The sequence below is a fragment of the Dasypus novemcinctus genome, chromosome X (genome assembly GCF_030445035.2).
Source record: "Dasypus novemcinctus isolate mDasNov1 chromosome X, mDasNov1.1.hap2, whole genome shotgun sequence".
In the NCBI taxonomy this organism is placed as follows: domain Eukaryota; kingdom Metazoa; phylum Chordata; class Mammalia; order Cingulata; family Dasypodidae; genus Dasypus; species Dasypus novemcinctus.
The window spans coordinates 85,494,425-85,520,087 of record NC_080704.1 but is presented as its reverse complement, the minus strand read 5'-3'; the positions used below and the strand labels follow the sequence as shown (position 1 = coordinate 85,520,087).

The 25,663-nt window shown below is 36.2% G+C and overlaps 1 protein-coding gene across 3 annotated transcripts in view; it reads left to right on the top strand.

Moving 5' to 3' along the window:
• The window catches only part of ZDHHC15 (zinc finger DHHC-type palmitoyltransferase 15), a 324,251-nt gene that overhangs the window by 210,080 nt on the left and 88,508 nt on the right, over nt 1-25,663 (top strand). For all 3 annotated transcript variants that reach the window (XM_058291298.2, XM_058291301.2, XM_071213383.1), the window contains 6 exons: nt 6,469-6,589; nt 8,707-8,776; nt 14,731-14,763; nt 15,502-15,622; nt 21,035-21,167; nt 23,631-23,757. In XM_058291298.2, coding sequence (XP_058147281.1) covers nt 6,469-6,589; nt 8,707-8,776; nt 14,731-14,763; nt 15,502-15,622; nt 21,035-21,167; nt 23,631-23,757 — 605 coding nt within the window. The remainder of the gene's footprint in view (nt 1-6,468; nt 6,590-8,706; nt 8,777-14,730; nt 14,764-15,501; nt 15,623-21,034; nt 21,168-23,630; nt 23,758-25,663) is intronic.

Below are 25,663 nucleotides of genomic sequence, written 5' to 3'. Positions count from 1 at the left end.
GCAAGAATCTCTAGAGTATATGGACAGTGCCTAGCAAAGGAGGGGAGACCAACATGCCAGACCCATAATGTAGATGCTTGTACTTATGAACCTTGTTCTTGTAAAACTGAAACTTAGCCTAGTACTATATATTGCATAAGAGTTACCTCCTGAAAGCCTCCTTGTTGCTCAAATGTGGCTTCTCCCTAAGCCAAACTCAGGATATAAATTCACTATCTTCCCCGCCCCTCTCAGGTTGGGAAGTGACTCCTGGGGATGAGCTGTCCCAGCACTGAGGGATTATTACCAAGTGCCAACGAGCAATACATTTGGAAAAAGACCTTGACCAAAAGGGGGACATTTTAAATACAAATGAGATTTTATGGCCAAGCGATTTCAAAATGAGTCAGGAATTCATTGCAGAGGTTACACTTATGGATGTCTTAGGAGGATCTCAGTGACCACCACAGTAAACAATGCCTCAAGCATTGGTGCTCCTGAGAGCTCTAGAGATATCTAGACATTATAGGAAGGGCATACAACTCCAGGAAATTGGCACCCTGTTGGTGGATCTTACCTTGGAATATATGATTACCTATCTCCCCAGTGTATCAGTTTGACTCATTTATAATTTTCCTTCAAATGGTTCTTGAGCCCCTTTTATTTGAACCTATAATTAGCAAGATATCTGTTAAATATATGTCCCAGAGACTTAAATCTTCTGACTGTTCATATGCTTGTTGAGCCCTGAATTTCAGCATGTTTGCAGCCAACACCTACTGTCCGATTCACTGGACTTAGGAAAACTAACAAAAGGAAGATAATGAACAATGCCTATCATAGAAAACAGAGAGTATCTACAACTGCAGGCAAGACAGTTCCATCCATCTGCCTCTTGGGATCTAAGCCCCCTCTCAATGAGAAGCAGAGTGAGCACCACCATCCTAAAATCCTGAAGACTGAGGAATGAACAATCACAAGGGAGGAAAGCAACTATGGACTAAAGTAAACTTATTATTATTCTAGTAATGGAAGAACTTGTAACAATGATATAAGGGCAGTGGTCACCAGAGGTTCTGAGGGGAGGGAGAGGGAAGAATATGTATAATATGGGGCATAAAGAAAACAATGGAAAATATTGAACAGGGTCTCAGGGAACTAAATGATGGCAAGAGATGGGTAAACATGTATCGTGGGAATACCAGAAGGAGAAGAGAAGGGAAAAAGGACAGAAGGAATATCTGAGAAAATAATGGTAAAAAAAGAAAAAAAATCTATTAAAGGACATAGATAACTGTGTCCAAGAAGCACAGTGTACTTTCATCCAAATAAATCTGAATAGACCACACATATTAATCACAATGTAAACTGCCAAAAATAGAGAATTCTGACAGCAGCTAGAGAAGAGTGATGCATCATATTTGAGGGATGCCAAATAATATTAAGTGTAGTTTTATCATCAGAAACCATGTAGGCAAGAAGGCTGTGGTATATATTTAGGATACTGCAAGGGAAAACCTGCTAGCCAAGAATCTTATATCTGGCAAGATTGTCTTTCAAATATACGGGTGTGGAAAGTGTGTGGAGTGGAGCATATGGGAATCCCTATATTTTTTGTGTAACATTTATGTAATCTAAGTATCTTTTAAAAAATAATATATATATATATATTATCTTTTAAAAAATAATATATATATATTATTTTTTAAATGGGGGTGAATTAAGAGTATTCACAGATAAATAGAAACTGAGAGAGTTAGTAACCAAGAGACCAGCTTTGCAGGAAATACTAAAGGTGATGCTATAGCCTAAAATGAAAAAATAGAACAGAGAGGCTTGGAAAAGAGTCTAGAAATTAAGCTTATATTACTAAAAGTAACTAAAGTTATAGGAGTGATGAAAATAACATATGACAAATGAAACCCAAAGGTCAAAAATGGGTGAAGGAAGAACTGACTCTACAGTAAAAACATTAAATGATAATGGATGAAACTCCCCATCTGTATCAGTCTCCAAATGTGTGCCGACACAAAGTACCAGAAATCTGTTAGATTTTATGAAGGGTATTTAATTTGGGTAAAACCTTACAGTTACAAAGCCCTAGAGAGTCCAACACAAGGTTGCTTTCTCACCAAAGTCATTTGCCACATGTTGAAGCAAGATGGTCGCTGATCTCTGCCTCGTCTTTCCTTTATTTCTGGGCTTCCACTCATCTCCTTGTTAGAGCTCATCTCAGGGCTTCCTATATCTCACCTGTAGGCTGGCACAGGGCTTGCCTCCCAGTGCTTCTCTCTTTCCTTGTATAGGGCTCATTTCTTTCCAGCTTTCTATATGTCTCAGCTCTCTTCCCAACAGTCTCTGTAAGCTATCAGGCAAATGGCTCATCTCTCCCTAGGACCACAGGATCAAAAATGACAAAGTTCTTTCCCTTGTGTTTTCTTGACCATCATCTTAATAATGACTCTCAGTGCCTACAACTGAAAGCAGGAGAATTGCATCCAGCATCCATGTGGAATCTAAGCCCCCTCTTGATATAGATGTGGAGTGGTCACAACCATTTCAAGGTCCACCGGATGGAGCAATATAGTATGGATTAGAGTGGACTTACTGATATTCTATTCATGAACTATTGTGATTAATAATCGAAGAAAATGTGGCATTTGTGTGGAGAAAGTGACCATGGTGGCTGCTGGTGGTAGGGAGTGGTAGGAAGAGATGAGATGTGGGGGCGTTTTCGGGACTTGGAGTTGTCCTGGGTCGTGCAGCAGGGGCAGTTACCGGACATTGTATGTCTTCCCATGGCACACTGGGTGGACTGGGAGAGTGTGGACTATGATATGGACCATTGACCATATCAGTGAATGTATCAATGTTCAGAGATGTATTCACCAAATGAAATGAATGTCTCATGATGATGGAGGAGAGTTTTGTTATGGGGGGAGGAGTGGGGTGAGGGGGGTGGGGGATATATGGGGACCTCATATTTTTTTAACGTAATATTAAAAAAATAAATAAAGAGAAAAAAAAAAGAAAGAATGACTCTCAGATTTTGAAATCTAATGGATATGCCCTGCAGGTTTTGGGAAATGTTGGGTGCTAAGACGCATGTTTCCCTCCCAAATTCTCCTTGTGGTAGTACAAATGTTTATCATATGTCTGTCAGTCTGTATATTGAAAACAGATTGTTTTGTAAGTTTCACAGGTCTACAGCAGAAGGGATTTTGCCCCAAGACAAACTGCATTCCTATAACTGACTATGATGTGATTTTGTACTTATCATTGCTACTGAGCTGATTGAAGGCTTTTTGGAATATTGTAATATCTTTTTGGGGGTTCAGAAAGTAGAGTGTGACAGTTTGAGATTATTTTTGTGAATCCCAAAAAGAGAAAGGTTATGGTTGTAAACCACTTTATTCCTCTGTGTGTGATATCCTTTGATTATAATGGATTCATTTCAGGGGCCCTTGATTAAATTACCTTTTAGGAGTGCTTTAAGACTTTCTTTGAGTTGATCGAATCACTAGGGTGAGACTCAGGTTGAGTCCCCACCACCTTGGCAGGGCAATGTAAATGGAAACTCATTCAAGATAGACACAAGGGAAGAGAGAGAGCTCTGTCATTTTTGATCCTGGGACCTCGGGACAGATGCGGCATTCACCTGATAGTTTGTTGCTGACCTTGGGAAGAGAATGGAACAGCTGAGACTGATATAGAAAGCCAAAAGGAAATGAGCCCTATACCAGGAGAGAGAGGAAGCCCTGAGACAAGCCCTGTTCCAGCCTGCAGCTGAGAGGAAGACCAGAGGGAAGGATGAAGCCTCGGCAAGTTCAGCAACCATCTTGCTTCAATACATGGCAACTGACTTTGGTGAGAAAGCAACCTTGAATTGGATTATTTACAGCCTTTAAAAAATGAACAGATTTCTGGTATTTTACATGGCATTGGCACCCCTTTGGCGGACTAATACTCCATCAAAAGACACAGACTGGTGGAATGGATAAGAAAATATGAACCATCTATAGTCTTTCGATAAGAGACTCACCTTAGACCCAAGGATACAAATAAATGGAAATAAGAGGCTGGAAAAAGATATTCCTCACATGTACTCACCAGAAAAATGCTGGAGTGCAGTTTTCTTTTGGACTAGGGAAAATGTCCAAAAATTTACCAAGGCAATGACTACACAATTCCGTGATGAAAGTATCAGCCATAGGGTATACACTTTGGATAGACTGTACGAGGCATGGGATTGTATAACACAGTGAACCATGCTGTAGTTGATGGGCTGTGGTCAACAGTATAAATATGAGAACATTCTCTCATGAACAATAACATGTACAATTCTAATACATGGTGTTAATAATATGGGGTATATGGAAAAATATACCAAATGTAAGCTATGGACCATAGTTAGTAATATTTTGATGATGTGGTTTTGTAATTTGTAACAAGTGCAAAGGTGTTATTGGAAGGGTTATGTTTGGGAATTCTGAACATTATGCATGATTTGTTTATAAGCTCAAAACTTCTCTAATAAAAATGTATTATTTTAAAAATTTTTGCAGAAAAAATAGAATGTGCGATTTTACCCATTTCCAATTTTAAAATTATATTTAAATTATCTCACATATTTTACTAATTCATTTTACTTTTATTGAGCTATAATATACATAATCTACTCCCAGAATTAAGTTGCAAAATGTAAAACTTAATGTATTTTACATATATATGCACCCATATAATCACCATCCAGATAGATATTGAATGTTTCCAGCACCTCAGAAATCTCCTTCATGCCTCTTCCCAATAAAACTCCCTTCAGACATAACCACGAAAGTGACTTCTTTCACCATAAATTAGTTTTGCCTGTTCTTGAACTTTATTCAAAAAAGGAATCATGGAGTGTACTTTTCCATGTCAGCCTTCTTTCACTTAACATGTTTTTCAGATTCATCTGTGTTGATGTATGTTTCATTCCCTTTTATTTCTGTTAGTTATTCCCTTTTATATATGTGTTTACCATAGTTGGTTTATCCATTCATCCATTCTAGGACACTTGGGATGTTACTTTTTTTCCTATTATGAATAAAACTGTTCTGAACATTCTTATACATATCTTTTTGTACCCACACAAGCACACACATTTATTTCTCTTGGACATTTAATTAGGAATGGAATTGCTGGGTCACAGGGCAGGCATATATTTAACTTAAGTACATAATGCCAAACAGTTTTCCAGCATGACTGTATAAATGTCCATTTCCACTTGGTCTTCTGTTCATCAAATTGCAATCATAAAAGAAATGAAAAGGCAAGCCACAGACTGGAAGAAAATATTCAAAATACATATTTCTGACAAGGGACTAGTATCCAAACCATATAAAGAATTCCTAAAAATCAATCAATACAAAAAAAAGATAACCAAATTCTTTTTTAATGGATAAAAGATGAAGCATATTTCACAAGAGAATAACCAAATGGCCAATAAGCCCATAAAAAATTGGTAAATATCATTAGTATTCAAGGGATTAAAAATTAAAATCACAATAAGATCCACTACTCATCCAACAAAATAGATAAAATTAAATGATTGGCAATATTAAATGGTTTTAAATGATTAAAAAATGGGCATCTAAAGGAGACTTTTAAATACTTGATATTATCTAGCACTTTTGTACCAATCTTGTGAAGTAGATATTTCCCCTTTTCTACAAGTGAAGAAAACCGGTTCAGAGTGTCTAAGTGATTTTCCCAAGTGACTTTTATTAAGTGGTAGAACTGAAGTTTAAGCCCAGAAATTCTGACCACATATCCTTCTGATTTTCACCTCTTCCTAGATATAAGAAAGCTTTCAGGTATGTATTACTATGGAAAATCTTTGGCATATCTTTTGCAAGAGTAGCTAAGTTTGGCACTAACTTGGACTAAAAATTTCTGGAATAGGATATCCAAATTTCTATTTTTGCAAGATATGAATATACAGACAATGTCACAAGCAGTTACATCAGTCACCTCAAGAGTGGCATCCATGTCACCTGTGAACCATACTCACCACTTAACAAGGCATGGTTAATCATCAACATGGTCCTGGCAGTGAGGTGGCACATATCTGTACGCACATCATCTTATGGTATAATGGAATGGAAAAGGCTCATGAGTTAGAATCATAAGACCTGTTGTTTGGGAACCAGCTTTTCTACTTACTAGTTGAATGAGATGAACCTCGAACAAGGTACTTAGTCTGTTTTATTTTACTTATTTATAGAATAAGGATAATACCATTTATCTGACAGAATTATTAAGATCAAGGAAAAAGTCAGGTAAGATAATTGAGATAATTAGCCAAAGAAAGTAATAAACCAGATTGGGACCTGGGTTTCAAGAGTAGCCTATTAATATTAATATTTCCATTTAAATTGTTATTGTTGTTGCTTTTAATCTTTACTGTGAACCTTGGAAAATAGTCTTGCCTGTCACTTCTGCTTCCAGTTCCACTTATCCTATATGGACAAGGAACGTTATGAAAATGAAGAGAGACCTGAGGTCCAGAAGCAGATGCTTGTTGATATGGCCAAGAAGCTACCAGTTTACACAAGAACCGGGAGTGGAGGTCAGTTCATCCAAGAGGAAGAGATCTCAGAAAGAATAAGTCATACATGTTCTTAGGCTATTCCTTTTTCCTCCCCTCTTCTGACAATCACTATGGAGGTTTTTACCTAATATTTTATTATAAAAAATGTCAAACATGTATCAAAGTTAAAGGAATTGATAGTGAACTTTATACCCACCCATGGATTATATAATTATATTTTACTATATTGCTTTATAACATATCTGTCCATATGTCCATCCTTCCATCCATCATCCGGCACGCTATCTTTTTTTTTTAGGCAAAAACAATTTTTTAAAATAAAGTAGTATTAAGTCTGTTAAAGCTGTATGATAAAAAAGCCATCTTATTTTTTGATGCATTTCAAAGTAACTAGCAGGCATCAGTACACAAACCCCTAAATATTTCAGCATGTATATGGTGAGTTCAAGATTTGCTACCATTTTTATTTGTAAAATTTACATTAAAAACATGCACAAATCTTAGTTGTACCATTGGATGTACATTGACAATGTACACACTTTTGTAACCAAAACCCCTCTAAACAATACTGTCACCCCAGAAAGTTCTCATGCCCCTTCCCATTCAATCCCCTCCCCCACAAAGGGAAATATTATTCTGGTGTTTTTCTACCATAGATTAGTTTTGCCTGCTTTAGAATTTTATATAAATAGAATCACACGGTATGTATTCTTCTGGCTTCTTTCATTCAGCCTAATCTTTTTGAGATTCATCCTTATCGTTGGGTATATCAATATTTCATTCCTTTTATTGCTGAGTTGTATTCATTGTACGAATCTATCACAGTTTGTTTATCCATTCACCTATTGATACACATCTGACTTCATTGTGTTTTACAGTGCCTGGCTATTATGAATAAATCTGCTATGAACATTTTTGTACAAGTATTTGAAAAGATATATGTCTTCATTTCTTTTCAGTAAATACCTACTATGGAGTTTTATTCTTGGTTTTCATCTGCATGGCTAGAATAGTACTAGTTGAACCAATTCTCTACCATTAAAAATTTGAAAAACAAGGCTCTTCTCACAAGTCATCCTAATATTTCTAATAAGTCTGTATTACAAGGCTTTGGGAAGTATAGTCTTTGACACTTAAACATATCATTTATTTGTTCAACAAGTGTTTATTAATATCCCATATAACACTTGGGAAATTTTAATATGGCCTTGCTATTAGATGATATTGAATTTTTATTATTCATTTTGTGAGGGGGTTAATGGCATGAAGGTTATTTTTTAGGTGCTTATGACTTTTTCCTTTTTAGGAGATAATAAGTATTGAGCCCAGGACCTCATACATAGGAAGCAGGTGCTCAACCACTGAGCTATGTCTGTTCCCCTGATTATGACTTTTAAATTTCTTCATGAATATTAAAATATGTATCATTTGAAGTGACACAATGTCTGGAATTTGCTTTAAAATACTAAAAAAATCCAATGGAAGGAATAGATTTAAAAAAATGGCACAGTTTTTAAGAGAAACTTGAACTAAGTAGTCAGAAAAACTATATTGGTCCCAGCTCTCTACTCACTTGCTGTATGACTTTAGGCAGATCATTTGCCATGGCCCAGGTCTTTACTTCCTTTATCTGTGAAATTGTCAATTCAACTGATTGTTCTAGCACATCTCTTCTATTCTATCAGTTGTTATTCTGAAAACCACTCTTTTACCATGCTGTAGTGGTTTTATCTACTTCATACAATTGCGCCTCTGGAGCCAGGAGATAAATAATGAATCCTTATTTTCAGATAAGAAAGTTGAGGTAAACAGGAGCTAAATGATTTGCCCAAGACCACTCAAGCAATTGATAGTATAGATGGTTTTAAAATACAAACTCTATGCTCAAATATCCAGATATAAAATCTTTTCCCCTTCTCCTTCATTCTCCTGCAGGTACTTTCAAGAATGACCCAAAAGGGACAAAAATACATGCCCCAATTCACCTATGTTATCTTCCATCTGTTTAGTATCTTGAAATAAAATAAGTTTGACTACCCATAATCAGTACAAAACAAGCCATCCAACTAGGCTAGTAATGATTATGGTCTCATATTGAGCCCTAACCAGTACTAACCATGCTGTTTTTCCTATAGCTGTACGTTTCTGTGATCGCTGCCATCTGATCAAGCCAGACCGCTGCCACCACTGCTCTGTCTGTGCCATGTAAGTGACAGCCATATTTCTCCTAGGCTGAGTGTGGCCACTGATGTTTGCCTAGACAAGACCAGTCCTAACATGTAACCATGCCAAGATAAAGTGCATTTCCTTTTGATCGTAATGAACACATGCAAAACACCATCAGAGGGATGATGATGATTCTAAACCATTCAAATGATAGGAAATAGAAATAAAACCCCACTTTTAAAATAAACTTTTAATTTCAGAACAAATTTAGATTTACAGAATTATTGTGAAGATAATACAGAGTTTCTATATATGCAACACTCAGCTTCCCTTATGATTAACATTTTCCATGGTTATGTTATATAACAGTTGAATATTGCTTCAATTAATGAAACAGTACTTATACATTATTTAAATTAAGGTCCATACTTTATTTAGATTTCCTCAATTTTCTGTGGTGTCTGTTTTTTTGTTGTTATGGTTGTTCAAGGATCCTATCCAAAATGCCATGTTGCATTTAGTGACTTTATTTCCTTAGGTTCTTCTTGGTTGTGACAGTTTCTCAGATTTTACTTGTTTTTTTATGATCTTGATAGTTGCAAGAGGTACTACTCAGGTATTTTGTTGAATGTTCCTCAGTTGGGATTATCTGATGTTTTTCTCATTGTTGTACTGAAGTAACATGTTTTGGGAAGGAAAATCACAGAGGTAAAGTGTTATTCTCATAGAATCACCTCAAGGGTATATACTATCAACATGACTCATTACTATCAAAGTCAGTCTTGACTACCTGACTGAGGTCATGTTGGCCAGGCTTCTCTACATAATTTATTTGGAATTTTTTTGTATGGGAGATTTGTCTCTTTTCTACCATTTATTTATTCAATTATTTATTTATATCTGCATGGACTCATGGATAGTCATTTATTTTGTTACATGAATTGTTACAGGTTTGTAAAATCCCACTATCATCTTATTAAATATAATCTTCATATCTTTCTTCTTGGGTGATTGTTCCACCCAAATTTCTCTTCAAACACATGTTATAGCCATATGCTTTCTTCTGCAATTTTATCAAACTAAGTATTAAACACAATGAGAAGAGACATCTTGGAACTTTTCTTTGTATCAATATCTTGGAGTTTCAAATCCATTTTAAAAAGTTGGTCTTCGGTCAATCAGCAATATGATGGCAGAATAAGGAGCTCCTAGAGTCAGCTCAAGCTAAAGGGCAGGTAGTAATCACCCAGAGCTATCTAAAACACCTGTGTGGGGGCTCCAGAACAACAGAAGAGCCTTCTGCAACATCCTTGAAAGAATGGAAGGAGGAGACTGCCCATCTCAGAGAAGTTTAGTAAGTAGAGCATTCCATACTGCAGAGGCCAGTTCCTATCTCCACTATCTTCACTGGCAGAAGCCACCTCAGGAGTTATTCTGTGGCTGGAATTGGAGGCTCCACCTCCCAAAGGCGGAGGAGAATATGTGGTTGGGCACCAACTTCAGCTACTGATAAGTAAATTTGGCGGGCTAACGTACAGTCCTAAGAACAGCTAAAGTTTGAACCTGTCCAAGTCAGAAAGAGGCTGGTAGGTGCTATTCTCACTCTGCCATGGGCATAAGAGGAAATGGGGCAGACAGAAAATCACAGTGAAGGTAGGGACTGGCTTGTTTCACACAGATGAGACTGCAGTCCTAGCCTAGGCTTCAACCCCACCGCTGGCAAGGAAGAAGATGGTGGGATCTACACCAGCCTCTCTGGGTAACTGCAGATAAATTTGGCTGGCGTATACAGAATAGTCTGAAGTCTACTGGGGCAATTGCAGTCAGTTTGGAACCACACTACATATATCGGTGCCTATACCTACAGCTCCATCCCCATCCCAAGCAGGGGAGGAAGGAGCATGAAGCTTCATCAGTCTTTCTCAGCAACTACAGTCTAAGCCTACATGACTTGGATTATTACACATGGCTTTGGCACTGCCTGGCGAAGGAGAAAGGTGAGAGAAGCATCATCAGTCCCTGGGGCAATGCAGGCAGCTTGAGCCTCCACAGCTTACAACAACAACTACATCCTCAGCTTCTACTATATAACCAACAAGGGAGAAAGGGCAGGAAATCCCTAACTAAAGAGAGAAACAGCATGCAGGATAAATATATCTAGTAAGCCAGATGCCAAAACACTAACAAAAAATTGCAATCCATATTAAGAAACAGGAAAATATGGCCCAGTTAAAGGAACAAGATAAGCCTCAAAATGACACAAAGGAGTTGAGACAAATAACCATAGATGTTCAAACAAATCTTAATAAATTCAATTAGATGGCTAAACAGATTAAAGATATTAAGAAGTCATTGGATGATCACAAAGAAGAATGTGAAAGCATATATAGAAAAATAGCAGATCTTATGGGAAGAAAAGGCACAATAAAAGAAATTAAAAATACATTGGAATCAGGGTAGTGGATTTGGCTCAACTGATAGAGTGTCCACCTACCACATGGGAGGTTCAGGGTTCAAACCTAGGACCTCCTAACCCATGTGGTGAGCTGGCCCATGCACAGTGCTAATGCACGCAAGGAGTGCTGTGCCACACAGGGATGTCCCTGCATAGGGGAGTCCCATGCATAAGGAGTGTGCCCTGAAAGGAGAGCCACCCCGTATGAAAAAAGTGCAGCCTGTCCAGGAGTGGCACTGCACACACAGAGAGCTGATGCAGCAAGATGATGCAACAAGAGACACAGATTCCCAGCACTGCTGACAAAAATATAAGGGGACACAGAAGAACACAGAGTGAATGGACACAGAGAGCAGACAACTGGGGGGGGAAAGAGAGAGAAATAATTTTTTAAAAATCTTTAAAAAATACACTGGAATCATATAACAACGGATTTGAGGAGGCAGAAGAAAAAATTGATGAGCTTGAAGAATTGGTCTCTGAAAGCAAACATAAAAAAAAACAGATGAAGAAAAAAATGGAAAAAATTGAGCAAGGTCTCATGGAACTAAATGACAGCAAGAAATGTGCAAACATACGTGTTATGGGTGTCCCAGAAGGAGAAGAGAAGGGAAAAGGAGCAGAAGGAATATTTGAAGAAATAATGGTAGAAAATTTCTCAAACCTATCAAAGTACGTGGATTTCCATGTCCAAGAAAAAAAATGTACTCCCATAGGAATAAATCCAAATAGGCCAATGCCAAGAGACATACTAATCAGAATATCAAATGACAGAGAGAATTCTGAGAGCAGCAGGAGAAAAGCAATGCATAACATATAAGGGATAACCAATAAGATTAAGTGCCGATTTCTCATCAGAAACCATGGAGACAAGACAGTGGTGTGATATATTTGCAATACTGCAAGAGAAAAACTTTCTGCCAAGAATCTGGTTGAGATTATCTTTCTAAAATGGGGGCGAGTTTAGAATATTCACAGATAAACAGAAATTGATAGAATTTGTAACCAAGAGATTGACTATGCGGGAAATACTAACAGAGGTGTTATAGTCTCAAAAGAAAAGACAGGAGAGAGGCTTGGAAGAGAGTCTAGAAATGAAGATTATACCAGTAAAAGTAACTAAAAGTCTCAAAAGAGTGGTGAAAATAAAATATGACAGATAAAACCCAAAAGTCAAAATGGGTGAAATAAGAACTTCCTTTTTAGTAATAACATTTAATGTTAATGGATTAAACTCTCCAGTCAAAAGACACAGACTGGCAGAATGGTTAAGAAAATATGAGCCACTGATATGCTATCTGCAAGAGACTCGCCTTAAGCCCAAAGATACCAAATATATTGAAAATGAAAGGCTGGAAAAAGATATTCCATGCATGCAGTAACCAAAAATAAATAAATAAATAAATAAGCTGTAGTTACTATACTTATATCAGATGAAATAGACTTTAAAAGACACTAATGCACAATAAGAAGAGTTAGTCAGGAAGAAAAACTCCATTTACAACAGCAGTTAAAAGAAGCAAATATTTAGAAATAAACTTAACCAACAATGGAAAGCACGTATATTCAGAAAACTACAGTATATTGTTAAAAGAAATAAAAAAGACCTAAATAATTGGAAGAATATTCCATGCTCATGGATTAGAAGGCTAAATATCATTAATATGTCAATTTTACCCAAATGGATATACAGATTCAATGAAATCCAGTTAAAATTTCGACCAGCATTTTTTAAATAAATGGAAAACACAATTATCAAATTTATTTGGAAAGGTAAGGGGTCCCAAATAACCAGACATTTTAAAAAGGAAAAGTGAAGTTTGAGGACTCTCACTTCCAGACTTTAAATTATATTACCTAGCTACAGTGGTAAAAACAGCATGTTACTGGCATAAATACAGATACATAGACCAATGGAACTGAATTAATCATTCAGAAACAGATCCTCACATCTATGTTAAAGTGATTTTTGACAAGCCTGTCAAACCTACCCAGTTTGGGCAGAACAGCCCATTCAACAGATGGTGCTGAGAGAACTGGATATCTATAGCCAAAAGAAAGAAAGAGGATACCTATCTCACACCTTATACCAAAATTATCTCAACATGTCTCAAAAACCTAAATATAAAAGCAAGAACCATGAAGCTGCTAGGTGAAAATAGAGGAAAATATCTTCAAGACCTGGTGGTAGGTGGTGGATTCTTAAAGGAGATAAAAGGAAGGCTGAGATGGACTACTGATGCCTAATGTATGTAGAACTTTTAATTGACTTTACTGTAAAAGTGTGGAAATTGATAGAGTTGATGGTAACACATTATAGTGAGTAACAGGTGGTTTATAAATGAGAATGTGGTTGGAAAGGGTAGTCTAGGGATGTAAATGTCAATTGAAAGAAATCTAGAGAATAATCTACAGATTGAATAACATATAAAACCAGAGATGGATGAGAATTGTGGTTGATGGTAAAGATGCAAGAGTATACTTTGTGCACTAGAGCAGATGTATATCACTATTGCAGGGTGGTGGGAATGTGGAGAAGCATGGGAAAAATACAGCTGGTGTGACCTATGGGCTGTGGTTAACAGAAATACTGTAGTATTCATGTATCAATGCCAAAGATGTACTGTGTTGATATTGGGGGAGTATGAAAAAAGTGTGCCAAATATATGCTATGGACCTTTGTTAGTGGTAATAATCTGATGATATTATCTCATAATCTGTAACAAATGTTTCACTATGGTTTAGTGTGTATCAGAATTCTCCACATATGCATGATTGTTATGTAAGTTCACAACCTCTGTAATAGAAATATATTTTCAAAAATAATAATAGAGTGGGTTGGGGGAAAATACATCAAATGGTAAGACATAGTTAGTAGTAAGATTTTGATAATATTCTTTCATAGTTTGTAACAAATGTCTTACAACAATACAAGGTGGTGGTGAGTTGATGTATGGGGCCCCTGTATGATGATATGCATGTTTGCTTTGTAAGTTCACAACTTTTACTATACACTTACTGTTTATGTATGTTCATGTATAAATCACATAAAAAACCAATATAATAATAATAGGGTGGGTTGGGTGAAAATACACCAAATGTAAGATACTTTGGTTAGTAGTAATATTTTGAGGATGTTCTTTTATCATTACTTAAAAATGTTTCACAACAACAAGACATTGGTGTTGGGGTGAGGTATGAAAGCCCTGTATGATGTTATGTGTGTTTGTTTTGTAAGTTCACATCTATTACTATACACTTATTGTTTACGTATGAGTGATATACTTCATTAAATTTTTTTAAATGTAAAAAAAAAATTGAACTTCTACTTACTTGCTGCCAGTGAAATCTTATGAAATGTTGTTATGATTGACTCCTAGGAATAACTAAGGACACAATAATTTGGAGTCATTATAGTAGAAATCTGGGATGGGTTTTCTGGAGCCAGATAAAAATACTGGCGATACCTGAGTGCAAATGGGGTGTTGCTTCCTTTCCATAGCCTCACTTACCACACTGTATTTTGTCCCCTTTGTAGGTGTGTTTTAAAAATGGACCATCACTGCCCTTGGTATGTCCCTTTGATTCATTTCTCTCCTTCAAAAGGGTTAAAGTTGTTCAATATGCCAACTTTCCTAAGCATAGTTGTAACATGCCTGTTTCTTCTACCATAATCCAGTGAGTTTTACATTTATGTGGGAGACAGGGGAGCGGTAACATTTTAAAGCAAGAATAAATATATCACCAAAGGTATGGTAATACACAAGCTGTCTCTTTTCCATTAACTTTAGCAATTGGGTATAATAGTGAAATGGAGCATAAATCCTTTTCTTCTTTGATATCACACAATTCTGTTCTGTTTTTAACTGACCCAATGTTTGAAATACTCTGCAGCAAGAATGTTAAATTCAGCAATTCTTCTCCAAATTTTGTAGGGCAGATATGGAAAATCCGTCTGACTTCACCTAATGACAAACACAACGTGTCACTTTGTGCTAAATGTAGCTGCTAAAACTAATGTTTTCAGCTTCCAGAATCAAGGTTTGCTTGGGTGTGTCAGGAACTAGTCCAGAAATATTAGGTGCACCTTGTGTTTATGTGCCTCTAAGTGAAAGGAAAAGCAAATGAGATAGGAACGTGTTTTTCTAGTCTGTTCCTATTAAGGGACTTCAATTTCTTTTGGGCCTCTAAACAACACAAAATGAAGCAGCAAGAGAAATATGCTTCCATTGTTCAGTCCACTTATATATCAGTGTGTTCTCAGTCAATGGATCCTGATTTAAAATTTGTTTTTCTTTTTTTCTTTTAGGGTTAATAACTGCATTGGATTTTCCAACTACAAATTCTTCCTTCAGTTCTTAGCTTACTCTGTACTCTACTGCCTGTACATTGCTACTACAGTCTTCAGCTATTTCATCAAATATTGGAGAGTAAGTTTAAACATCCTGAAGGGTCCCCACTAACACACAAACATACCAAGTCCAGTAAGTGAAATTATTCACCCTTTTTTATATTTTAGAATAGCTAATATAGAAGTAACCAAAAGGGAAGCCACCATAAAAAACTTTCTACATTGAGTATTCTGAGATTTAGAGGGATGCTATTATTTAAAGATTCCATTTAAATTTCTGTCATATATGAGACTCTTGTTAAGTCTTTCAGGAACCTATCTCTTGATTTCTACTGATTCTTTACAATGTACTTCTCTTGTCAAGTGTTAATTATCTACTTATCATTTATAGCTTTGAAAAATGTTGAAGTTCTAAATTCCTCGTTTCCTAGAGAAAAGAGTAACAAAACTTTCCTGCATTATTAGAAAATACTTTCTAATACCCTGTTCAAAGGAGAGTTACAACATTCCCATTGGACAGAAAGATATACTGACTCATCTTCACAAATGACCAGAATGAAATGGAAAGTCTTATTTGAACTTTGTGTGAAAAGAACACTAGGAAAATTGGGTTCTAATACTGGATCTGTTTCCTCTTTCATAAGCTTATTGCCAAAATCAAATGAAACAAATGCCATAAATGCTTTACTTTTCAAAATATGATTCCAATTATTTTAATGAGATTGAAAAAAAAATCATCCTACCTTCATCTTACTTTCAGTTGACTTTTATCAATCATATCCCATCTATTTCCAAAAGTATCAAAGGCAGCTTTCCAGTTCACATATGTATTCAGGACCGAGAAGCAGTATACTGGAAATGTCTTTTTTTTAATTTCATGGCAACAGTCTTCAGAAGATATAACTTCTTCACAACTCTAATACAATTACTAAGCCTTCATACCCATGCCAAGATGAGGGCTGTCCAAAATGAACTTGGACAGCGGAAGACAGATGTGGGCAGAGCTACCAGTAATTACTTTAGGAATTGCATTTGAGCCTGTATAACAAGAATATCTCACCTCAACTGGGGAGGTAAAGCAGGGAAGAAAAGACTAGAATCCTGTTACTAGAATACAGATTAAAATAAGCTAGAGGGAAAAGGACAAAGATAAGGCAGTGAGAACTTAAATAGCTGAGAATATCTAGATGATCTAGTGCTTCCATCCTTAATAGTATAGAAAATACAGTGATATATGTTTTCCATTTTCCCTTCAACTTGCTCAGTCAATTTGGATATTTAATAACTTTAAGAATCAAGAATTGTATAGATATCAAAATCTGCAGCTCAGAAATACAAACAAAAATATAAACAAAAATGAAATCTCCTAATAAATTTTTTCCAAATACAACAATGATTCACCACGCTATGCATCTTTTCATCTCTCCTTCGGCCTCTCTCCCTACACAGGATCTTTTATCTATTGCTCAGGCTTTCATGGCCTGTTTGACATTCAGTCCACACAGTGAGCCCTTACCCTTAGTGTGAAGAAAATCCGCTTGATCCAATCTTCAGGAAAAGTGTCAACCTTTGTATGAGTCTGCCAAAGGGATGCCAATGCAAAGTACCAGAAATCTGTTGGCTTTTATAAAGGATATTTATCTGGGGTAAAATGCTTACAGTTTCAAGGCCCTAAAGAATCCAACTCATGGTTGCTTTCTCACCAAAGTCAGTTGCTGTGTGTTGAAGCAAGATGGTTGCTGATCTCTGCTAGGGTTCAGCCTTCGCCTCTGAGCTTCCTCTCTCTCAACTTCAGGCTAGCACATGGCTTGTCTCTCAGTGCTTCCTCTCTCTCCTGGCATAGGGCTTGTTTTTTTCTGGGCCTTCTCAGCTGTTCTAGTCTCTTCCCAAGGTCAGCTGGCAAACTATCAGGTGAATGGTTCATCTCTCCCTGGGGCCCCAAAATCAGAACTGACAGAGCTGTCTCTCTTCCTGTGTATGCATCTTCAGTGAGTTTTCATTTCATATCAGACCCACCAAGGGGGTGGAGACTCAAACTGACATGGTAGAATCAAAGAAAGCCCTCAAAGCATTCTTAACAGGTAATCTAACCAAGGGCCTCTCAACTGAATCCAATATAATCAGAGTATGAAACCCAGAGAAATAGATTTGTTTACAAACATAATCTTTCTCTTTTTGGTATTCACAAAAATAATCTCAAACCATCATAACCTTAGTCTTCACTATAGAACTTTTTTGGTTGTTAACACAGTAGGTTACAGTTTAAGAACCAACATTTATCCCCATAACAGAGTAAACAATGTTGCATTTCACACATTTTGCTTTTGTCCCTCCTAATGAGCCAATAATCAAACACTACAATGCCCACCCGGTGCTGTAAGTGTTTTTTTCCCTTGTAAAATATGATATTTGGATATTAATTACCAAAAATGTGCCAGTAAACACAAGCAGTATCAGGGACGGACATAGCCTTGTTGTTTTCCTATTCATTCTATTTCATTTCCTCCATTCACAATAGATTAGCTCGTGCCTGACAGATGACAGCTGAGGATTCCTGTCTTGGCTTGCCATCACAATGAAAAGGGCACTGACATTTCAGTAAAATGCTTCTTTGCTTTCCAGCCAGAAAGTGCTTTGGTATGGTAAAGGGACATCTTTCTCAGTTTAAATTGAGTCTGCCCTTAAAATGAAAAGTAAACACTGCCATGTATTTTAAAAGTCATGTATCAGGAAGATTAGCTACAATCGTAAGTACAGTCTGTGAATCAGGCAAAGCAGGAATTATTATTCTCATTTTAAGATGATTGAACTGATGTTTATATACCAGAGTTACACAGCTTGCACATTACAAAATCACAACTTGATCCTAAGTCTGACCCTAAGCCTAGTAATCATAAACACTATACTATGTCTTACTGCCCAGTATAGGTCAATCTTTTAAAAACAAGTTTCAGCTCCTTTAAAATTAAGAATTTAGAAAACCATCAGATCATTTCTTTCTTCTCAGTGTTATTATAGAGTAGCTACTTTGGTGGGAGATTCATCTGCCTTATGCAAAAGGCTCAGTAATATACACCTCCCACACTGAATCATGAATGTCCTCATAGAGGCTGTGAATTATTTTTAGAAAGAAGATAAGAGCATTAGTCTACCAGTAGTCATCTGAACTGTCTCTGGTGGTTATTGCTTTGAGTAATTAAGCTTGGTCATCTCCTGAGAAGGCAATTTTGAACATAGGGCTATCACCCTCTCCTAACATACACACAAAAAACTTTAATATTAAGGGCTTTATTAAGGAACAGCACAGTAAGCAGATTTGTTTGGCATACAAAAGAGAGCCCTGCTAAAGTAATTAGCAGGAGTAAGATTCCCAGTTCTGCTACCCAGGTTGTGGACTGACCTATCAGTCCCTCTTGCCCTGCTATTTCCTAATGCTCATTTAAAAGTTAAAAAACAAATATGAATTTTAAAAGCCTTTAAAGAGCATATTTTAAAGGCTGAGGGCTCGGGTTTGCAATAGGAAGCTCCCGAGTCCGGCCGGCCGTCAATAAACCATTTTTCCTTCTCAAAATAAAAATTAAAATAAAAAATAAAATAAAAGCTGAAAAAGTTGAAATAATGAAAGGAAAACCCACCGAGGTAAAAACCACTACAAAGCAATATGTGGGGTCTTTCCTATAAATTCAAAACAAATCAATCTAAAACCAATCAAATTCAATTTGAGTGCCTAGACCAAGATTTCATGCAGGGATCCTTTCAAAAGGGAGAGTTTCAGATAAGTGTTCCTGATGGTTGAAGTCCCTGGGGTAGCTATTTCCTGGGCTACTCTGTCCCCAGACAAATTTTACCCAAAGGCCCTCATCTGAAATCTTCTGGCTAGTTTACTTCCCTTAATCTTCATGTTTCAAACATATACACCCTGGAAGATTCCCAATGTGTCTTGGCATTAAAATGAATAAAAATACCCTCTGATAGAAGAAAAAAATCTGTACTATCTGACCTTACCAAGACTTGCAAAGTCTTGTCAAATCATAATTCTCTCCTTCCAAACTGGAGTAGAACCAGATCCCAAAGTCCATTTCATTCAAGAATCATTTTTAACTTTATTAGAGAACTTTTAGAAATATTTCAAAGAGATTCATCATGCCAAAACAATGGTCAGCATTGGAAAGGAGAGAAAAAATAATAGTCCTCCCAACTGCTTACTCCAAAATTGAAAATGTTTTCTAAACATACTTCAGGAGATAAAATGTTACATGCCATGCATGATATAGAATTTTAGAGTATTCATTGTAGTCTGGGCTGCATGTAGGGGACGAAGGCTGTTGCTTCATAGAAAATAAGAATCCCCAGCTTCCCATTTAAATATTTAGCCCTCTCCATTTACAATTGCCTGTAAAATCCTGCTTGATTTACCCTCTGAAGTGTTTTTCCACATGATGTAGTATACAAAGACATTTCACTTCAGGTATTAAAAACAACCACACAAAATTTGGCACAGATTTAAAATCAGGTCATGAATTATAGGTAGAATAGTTTTTTAAATTCTACCTATGTGTTTTAACTTCCTACATACACTACTGTGACATTTTCAACACATATGTCCAAAGAAACATGATATGTAAAGAATCCCAGAATAACCCACCTTATGACAAAAGGATGAGCCATATGACATAAAAATCACCTCCTGCCAATGATTCATAATTCTCAACTAAATGGGGTACAAGTTTTAAAGAGGTTGCATGTCAATTAGGCTTCAGTGCATCTTTTTCACATTACCCTTTTCTAATTAGTAAATTATGTACTCTGTTTACACTGAACTGCACTTAAACCAGTATCCATTTGAGACTTTCTAGTCTAACAGCATATCCATAATGAGGTATTCAGTTTATCAAAAGAAATAACTGTATTCATTTTATTTTTCATATAATAAACGTTATTTTTTAAAAAGTTTTAGATTATAGAAAAGTTACCTCAAAAGTATGAACTGTAGTTAGTAGTAATATTTTGACTATGGTCTTGTACAGTTGTAAAAAATGTTTCACAGTAATGCAAGGTCTTGGTGGTGGGATGATGTATGGGACCCCTGCATGATGTTATGCATGTTTATTTTGTAAGTTCATAACTTTTACTATACACTTATTGCTTATCTATATTCATGTATCAGTGATATACTTAAATGAAAGAAAAAGTATAAGGGATTCCCATATACCCCACCCCCACCCTTCTCACATTTTCCTCTGTTAATAACATCTCACATTAGTGTGGTACGTTTGTTACAATTGATGAACCAATACTGAAGCATGGCTACTAACCAAGGTCTATAGTTTACATTGATATAAAGAACTGTTTTGCAGAAATTTGACAAAATCTATTTTTTTAATTACAGCTAGATATTTTATGCATATGAAAAACTACTAACCTATATTGAAAAACTAACCAAGCCTTACCTCTTAAATCTTTTGTTTTCATTTGTTTATTTCTTTCCTAGGGTGAATTGCCCAGTGTTCGCTCTAAGTTCCATGTCCTTTTTCTACTTTTTGTGGCCTGCATGTTTTTTGTCAGCCTTGTGATTCTCTTTGGTTACCATTGTTGGCTTGTCAGCAGAAACAAAACCACCTTAGGTAAGACTGGATATTTAGACTAGGAAAAAACACATTGATGTATATCATAGTGACCTGTAGATTGTTACCAAAGAAGAGAAAAACTTCTAATGAAGCATTTTGACTGCAATGCTGCCCCTTTGCCTACAAACTGAAATACTACAAAACTGAAAAAGTATGAAAATACTTTTTGCCAAACTGGAGAGCCATAGTAAATGAGCTTACTGATAAAGAGAGCATTAGTGAATTAGTGATACCTCATGCAAAACCAAAAATGACCATTACTCTTTATAGTTCACATTGGGTAATATTCCACAGATTTACACCACAAAAGATTTCTAAAAGGTGTTCTCATGAGGAAATAAAGGAACAAAAGAAAGAATCAGTACAGAAATGAACATCAGAAGGGGAAGGTAAAGGTCAACAAAAGTTAGAAGAATCTAATTTATGAAGCACACTCAACACAGCACTGAGAAAGAATCCAAGCCAGCATATCATCAAATGACTTCAATCATCAAGGAGCTACATAGAAATTGTAGATGATACCAAAATATATTAAAAAACTTCCTATCAGTGCGTTTACAGTCTTTCCAGGGATATGAGACATACAAGACAGAAATCTATTACAAAACATTTACAAAGGCAATACTTAATTGTAACACAAACTATATCTGCCCTAAGTGCTATTAGAGATATGAGAGGGGAGAACTAGGTCTTAAAGAGTAGATAGGCCTTAACTGGAGAGTGGGATTGGGTAGAAAAAGCAGAGATATGGTGGAAAAGTGTAAGACAGATGTGTGTTGGAAGGAGGTGAGGGAGAAGCAAATAAGTTTGGCATCCGCAGATTGCTCAGAAAGTATATGGCAGGAAAAAATTTGTGAGTGCCAGACTAGGAAGACATTAAAGATTGTATTTTAGGTTAATCAACTTTGTAAAGGCATATGAGATGGCATGAGGGGTAACCACTCTAGGAGATCACTCCAAGAATCTAGATAAGAGTCAGAAGTGAGAGAACAGTATTGGGGATGGAGTAGAAGGAAAAGAAAAAAGAAACATTGCAAAAAATGATAAAAATATACAAGGCTCAATGAATTATTAGATATACACTTAGCCATTGTCAAGGGATATCTTCACGGATATTGTCTAAGTTTATATATCCAAGGACCTACCCTCAGAAAGTTTACAAAATAGTTGGTATACAGGACAGATACACAAAAAGGTAACTAGCAAAATAAAGTAATATGTTTTTGTGAAATAAATTGGTAGCAAGACCTCTAGGAAGGAATTATATAGAGGGATACAAAGAGATAACAATAACAGAAGGAGCCATAAGGGCAAATATTGAATCAAGAGGAATGATATAAAACACATTGAAACAAATGAGTCTTTATAAAAATGAGTATAAGAAGTGACTGTTCTTTTGGTCAGTTAATAGCCATGTAGTCCAGGCTGTTATTTAGAGAACTATATTTTTGGCAAATTCCATTACAAAAATTTTTTTCATCTATGATGAAATATTTACACTGTATACAAATCAAAACATGGGGAATGAGGAGAGTCAAATGTTTTGCTGGGATAGATTTGAAGAAAGTTTAGTGAAAAGCCACTATACTCTGAGGATTCATTTGCTAATAATGCTAACAGCTACAAAAGTATTTCTACCCATTTTCTAAACCAAATATATGTATAGAACCTAGTTGCTAGAATGGTATATTAGCACATTTGGTCTGGATAGCACCTGAAAAGTAGAAATTTACTAAAAGCTTCATGATAACAGAGTCTTTGAAAACAAAGAATAAATGGAAGATGGCCAGAGGCAGCCAGTGTCCAACAGTGAAAGTGTTTGCCTAATGGGATAAATGTGTGTCTAAATATAATGTGCACTAACATAGTCCAATTCCTCATGGACTTTGAGATGATTATAGTTCACCTATTGACATTTTCTTTGGAGGAAATCTCAGTTATCCATTGGTGTTTTCTCTGAAGTAAATCTCAGGGTTACATTGCAACCTTCAGTGTGAATATCTTAATTCCTGAAATGTTTTGAAACCAAATCAATGTCATTACCATCTCTAAATGTATCATTACATTAGTCTGAGTTCTAAAGATGGACATCATTTGGCTCTCACCACTCAGAGTCAAATGAAGTGCTGTTAATCTTTTTTTTCTCTTCTCACATCCAGCAGTACAAAATACATACTGCCCCCGTGGCTGCTTAATTATTTCTACCATCATGTGTTTCCTCTGCCTTTAAAAGTAAAACTGAGTTTTGTTCTTTATATTAAATAATAAGCTTGCTGTGTATTAAGTGATTAAATGGGATTTTAAAGTAATTTAACAATAACTAAAAATGAGAGGTCTATGTTACAACAGCAGAAAGTTGTCATAGATCTGTCACATCCAGGACAATTATAACTTACGTCCTCAAATTTATTCTTTTGTTGCTTTCTTCCTCGTTTCCTCAATTCCCATACTCTGCTCTAGAGGCATTCTGCACTCCAGTATTTATAAGTGGCCCAGAGAAAAATGGGTTCAACCTTGGCTTCATGAAAAATATCCAGCAGGTGTTTGGAGATAACAAGAAGTTCTGGTTAATACCTATTGGTTCCAGGTAGGTAATTATTACCACTAAAGGAAGCTGATGGTGGATCATGCTTTGATGTAGCAAGTTTTGATTGTAGTATGTACCAGGTATCAGTCCATGGTAAAACTCTATCTCTCAAGTTTTGTTTTGTTTTTTTCATTTCTAGGTTGGTAAAGGAAAATCTCATGCTTTATTTCTGGAAGTATAAACTGTTACCAATCCTTCAGAAATGAGTTTGGTGATATGTATTAAAAACCCATAAGAACTTATATTTTCACTGACCCACTAATTCCATTTCTGAGAATCTATTCTAAAGACAGAAACAAACTATATACACAAAAATGTTCATCATAGCATTATTTACAGACAGTAATTAGGAACAGGCTAAATATGAACAATATGGGAATGGATAAATAAGTTATATATTCACTAGATGGAATGTGATATAGTCAAAAATAATGGCTACAAAGGCTATATCAAAAAAAGGTAAAGGCTGACTATATTTAAAGTGAAAACATAGATGCTATCCTTCTGGCATTGAAGATGAAGGAAAGGGCCACAAGCTTAGGAATTCAGGCAGCCTCTAGAAGCAGGAAAAGGCTGCTATCCTAGAGCTCCCAGAAGGAACACAGCCCTGCCAACACCTCAATGTTAGCCCATAAAACTGCCAGACTTCTAACGTACAGAACTATAAGATAACAAATTTATGTTGTTTTGTGATTTTAAAAAATGTAGAATCCAAATGGTGTATACACTGTGATTTTTAAAATGTCAAATTGGGGAAGCAAATGTGCTTCAACTGATAGAGCATCTGCCTACCATATGGAGGGTCCGGAGTTTGATACCCAGGGCCTCCTGACCCATGTGGTGAGCTGGCCCGCATGCAGTGTTGCCACATGCAGGGAGTGCTGTGCCACACAGGGGCACCCTCACGTAGGGGTGCAACCTGCAAGGAGTGCAACCTGCAAAGAGAGCCACCATGCTTGAAAAAAATGCAGCCTGCCCAGGAGTGGCACCACATACACAAAGAGCTAACACAGCAAGATGATGCAACAAAAAGAGACAAAGTTTCCTGGTGCCACAGACAATGCAAGTGGATGCCAAAGAACACACACAGTGAATGGACACGGAGAGCAGACAACAGAGAGGAAGGGGAGAGAGAAAAAAAAGGCAAATATATGCAGATGAAAAACAAAAGAAGGGAAATATACCAAAAATATTATCAGTGGTAAGGTCAATAGTCTAAGAATTTTTTTCTTTTTCTCCGTTTTCATATTTTGGGGTGAAATGCTTATATTACTTTTGTGAAGGAAAAATTAAAACAAAAACCAGAAACAAAGATTCATTCAGTGATTGTAGATAATTCTTGGTCTGCAGCAGGAATTTAGGTTAAGTAATGAAGAAGAGATGAGCAGAGCCTAGCTTGTGTCCTCTTAGTAAATTTGTGAACAAACCTAACCACCATCAACTAAACTAGCCTAGTTCTGGAGTAAAACTTGTTTAGGGCCTTCTTTAGATCCACTCCTCAGATAGGTATACATCATTTATTCACTTGTTTGAGGAAACTGTGTTGTGATGGTAATTAAGGAACATTTTCTCCTTCCCTTCACTCATTGTACTAATACTTTCTATGTACCAATTCATGTTTTACAAGCTTTCCCATTTATTTAAGTTGTGTGATATATCCTACTATCCTGGGTATCAGTCACAAGACAAAACTGTTTCCATAGGTAATGTTGATTAATAAGTGTTACCAACAATTATCTGCATCACATGCACACACAAATATACACATAACATCACCACCTCAAAGGGAGGACTAAAATTAGTCTTCTCTGGAATAAAAAAAACAAAACCAAAGCCCTTATGCTTATAATTAGTATACTTACATTCTTTGTAGATTACTATCAATAAATCTGTCAATTTTCCATTT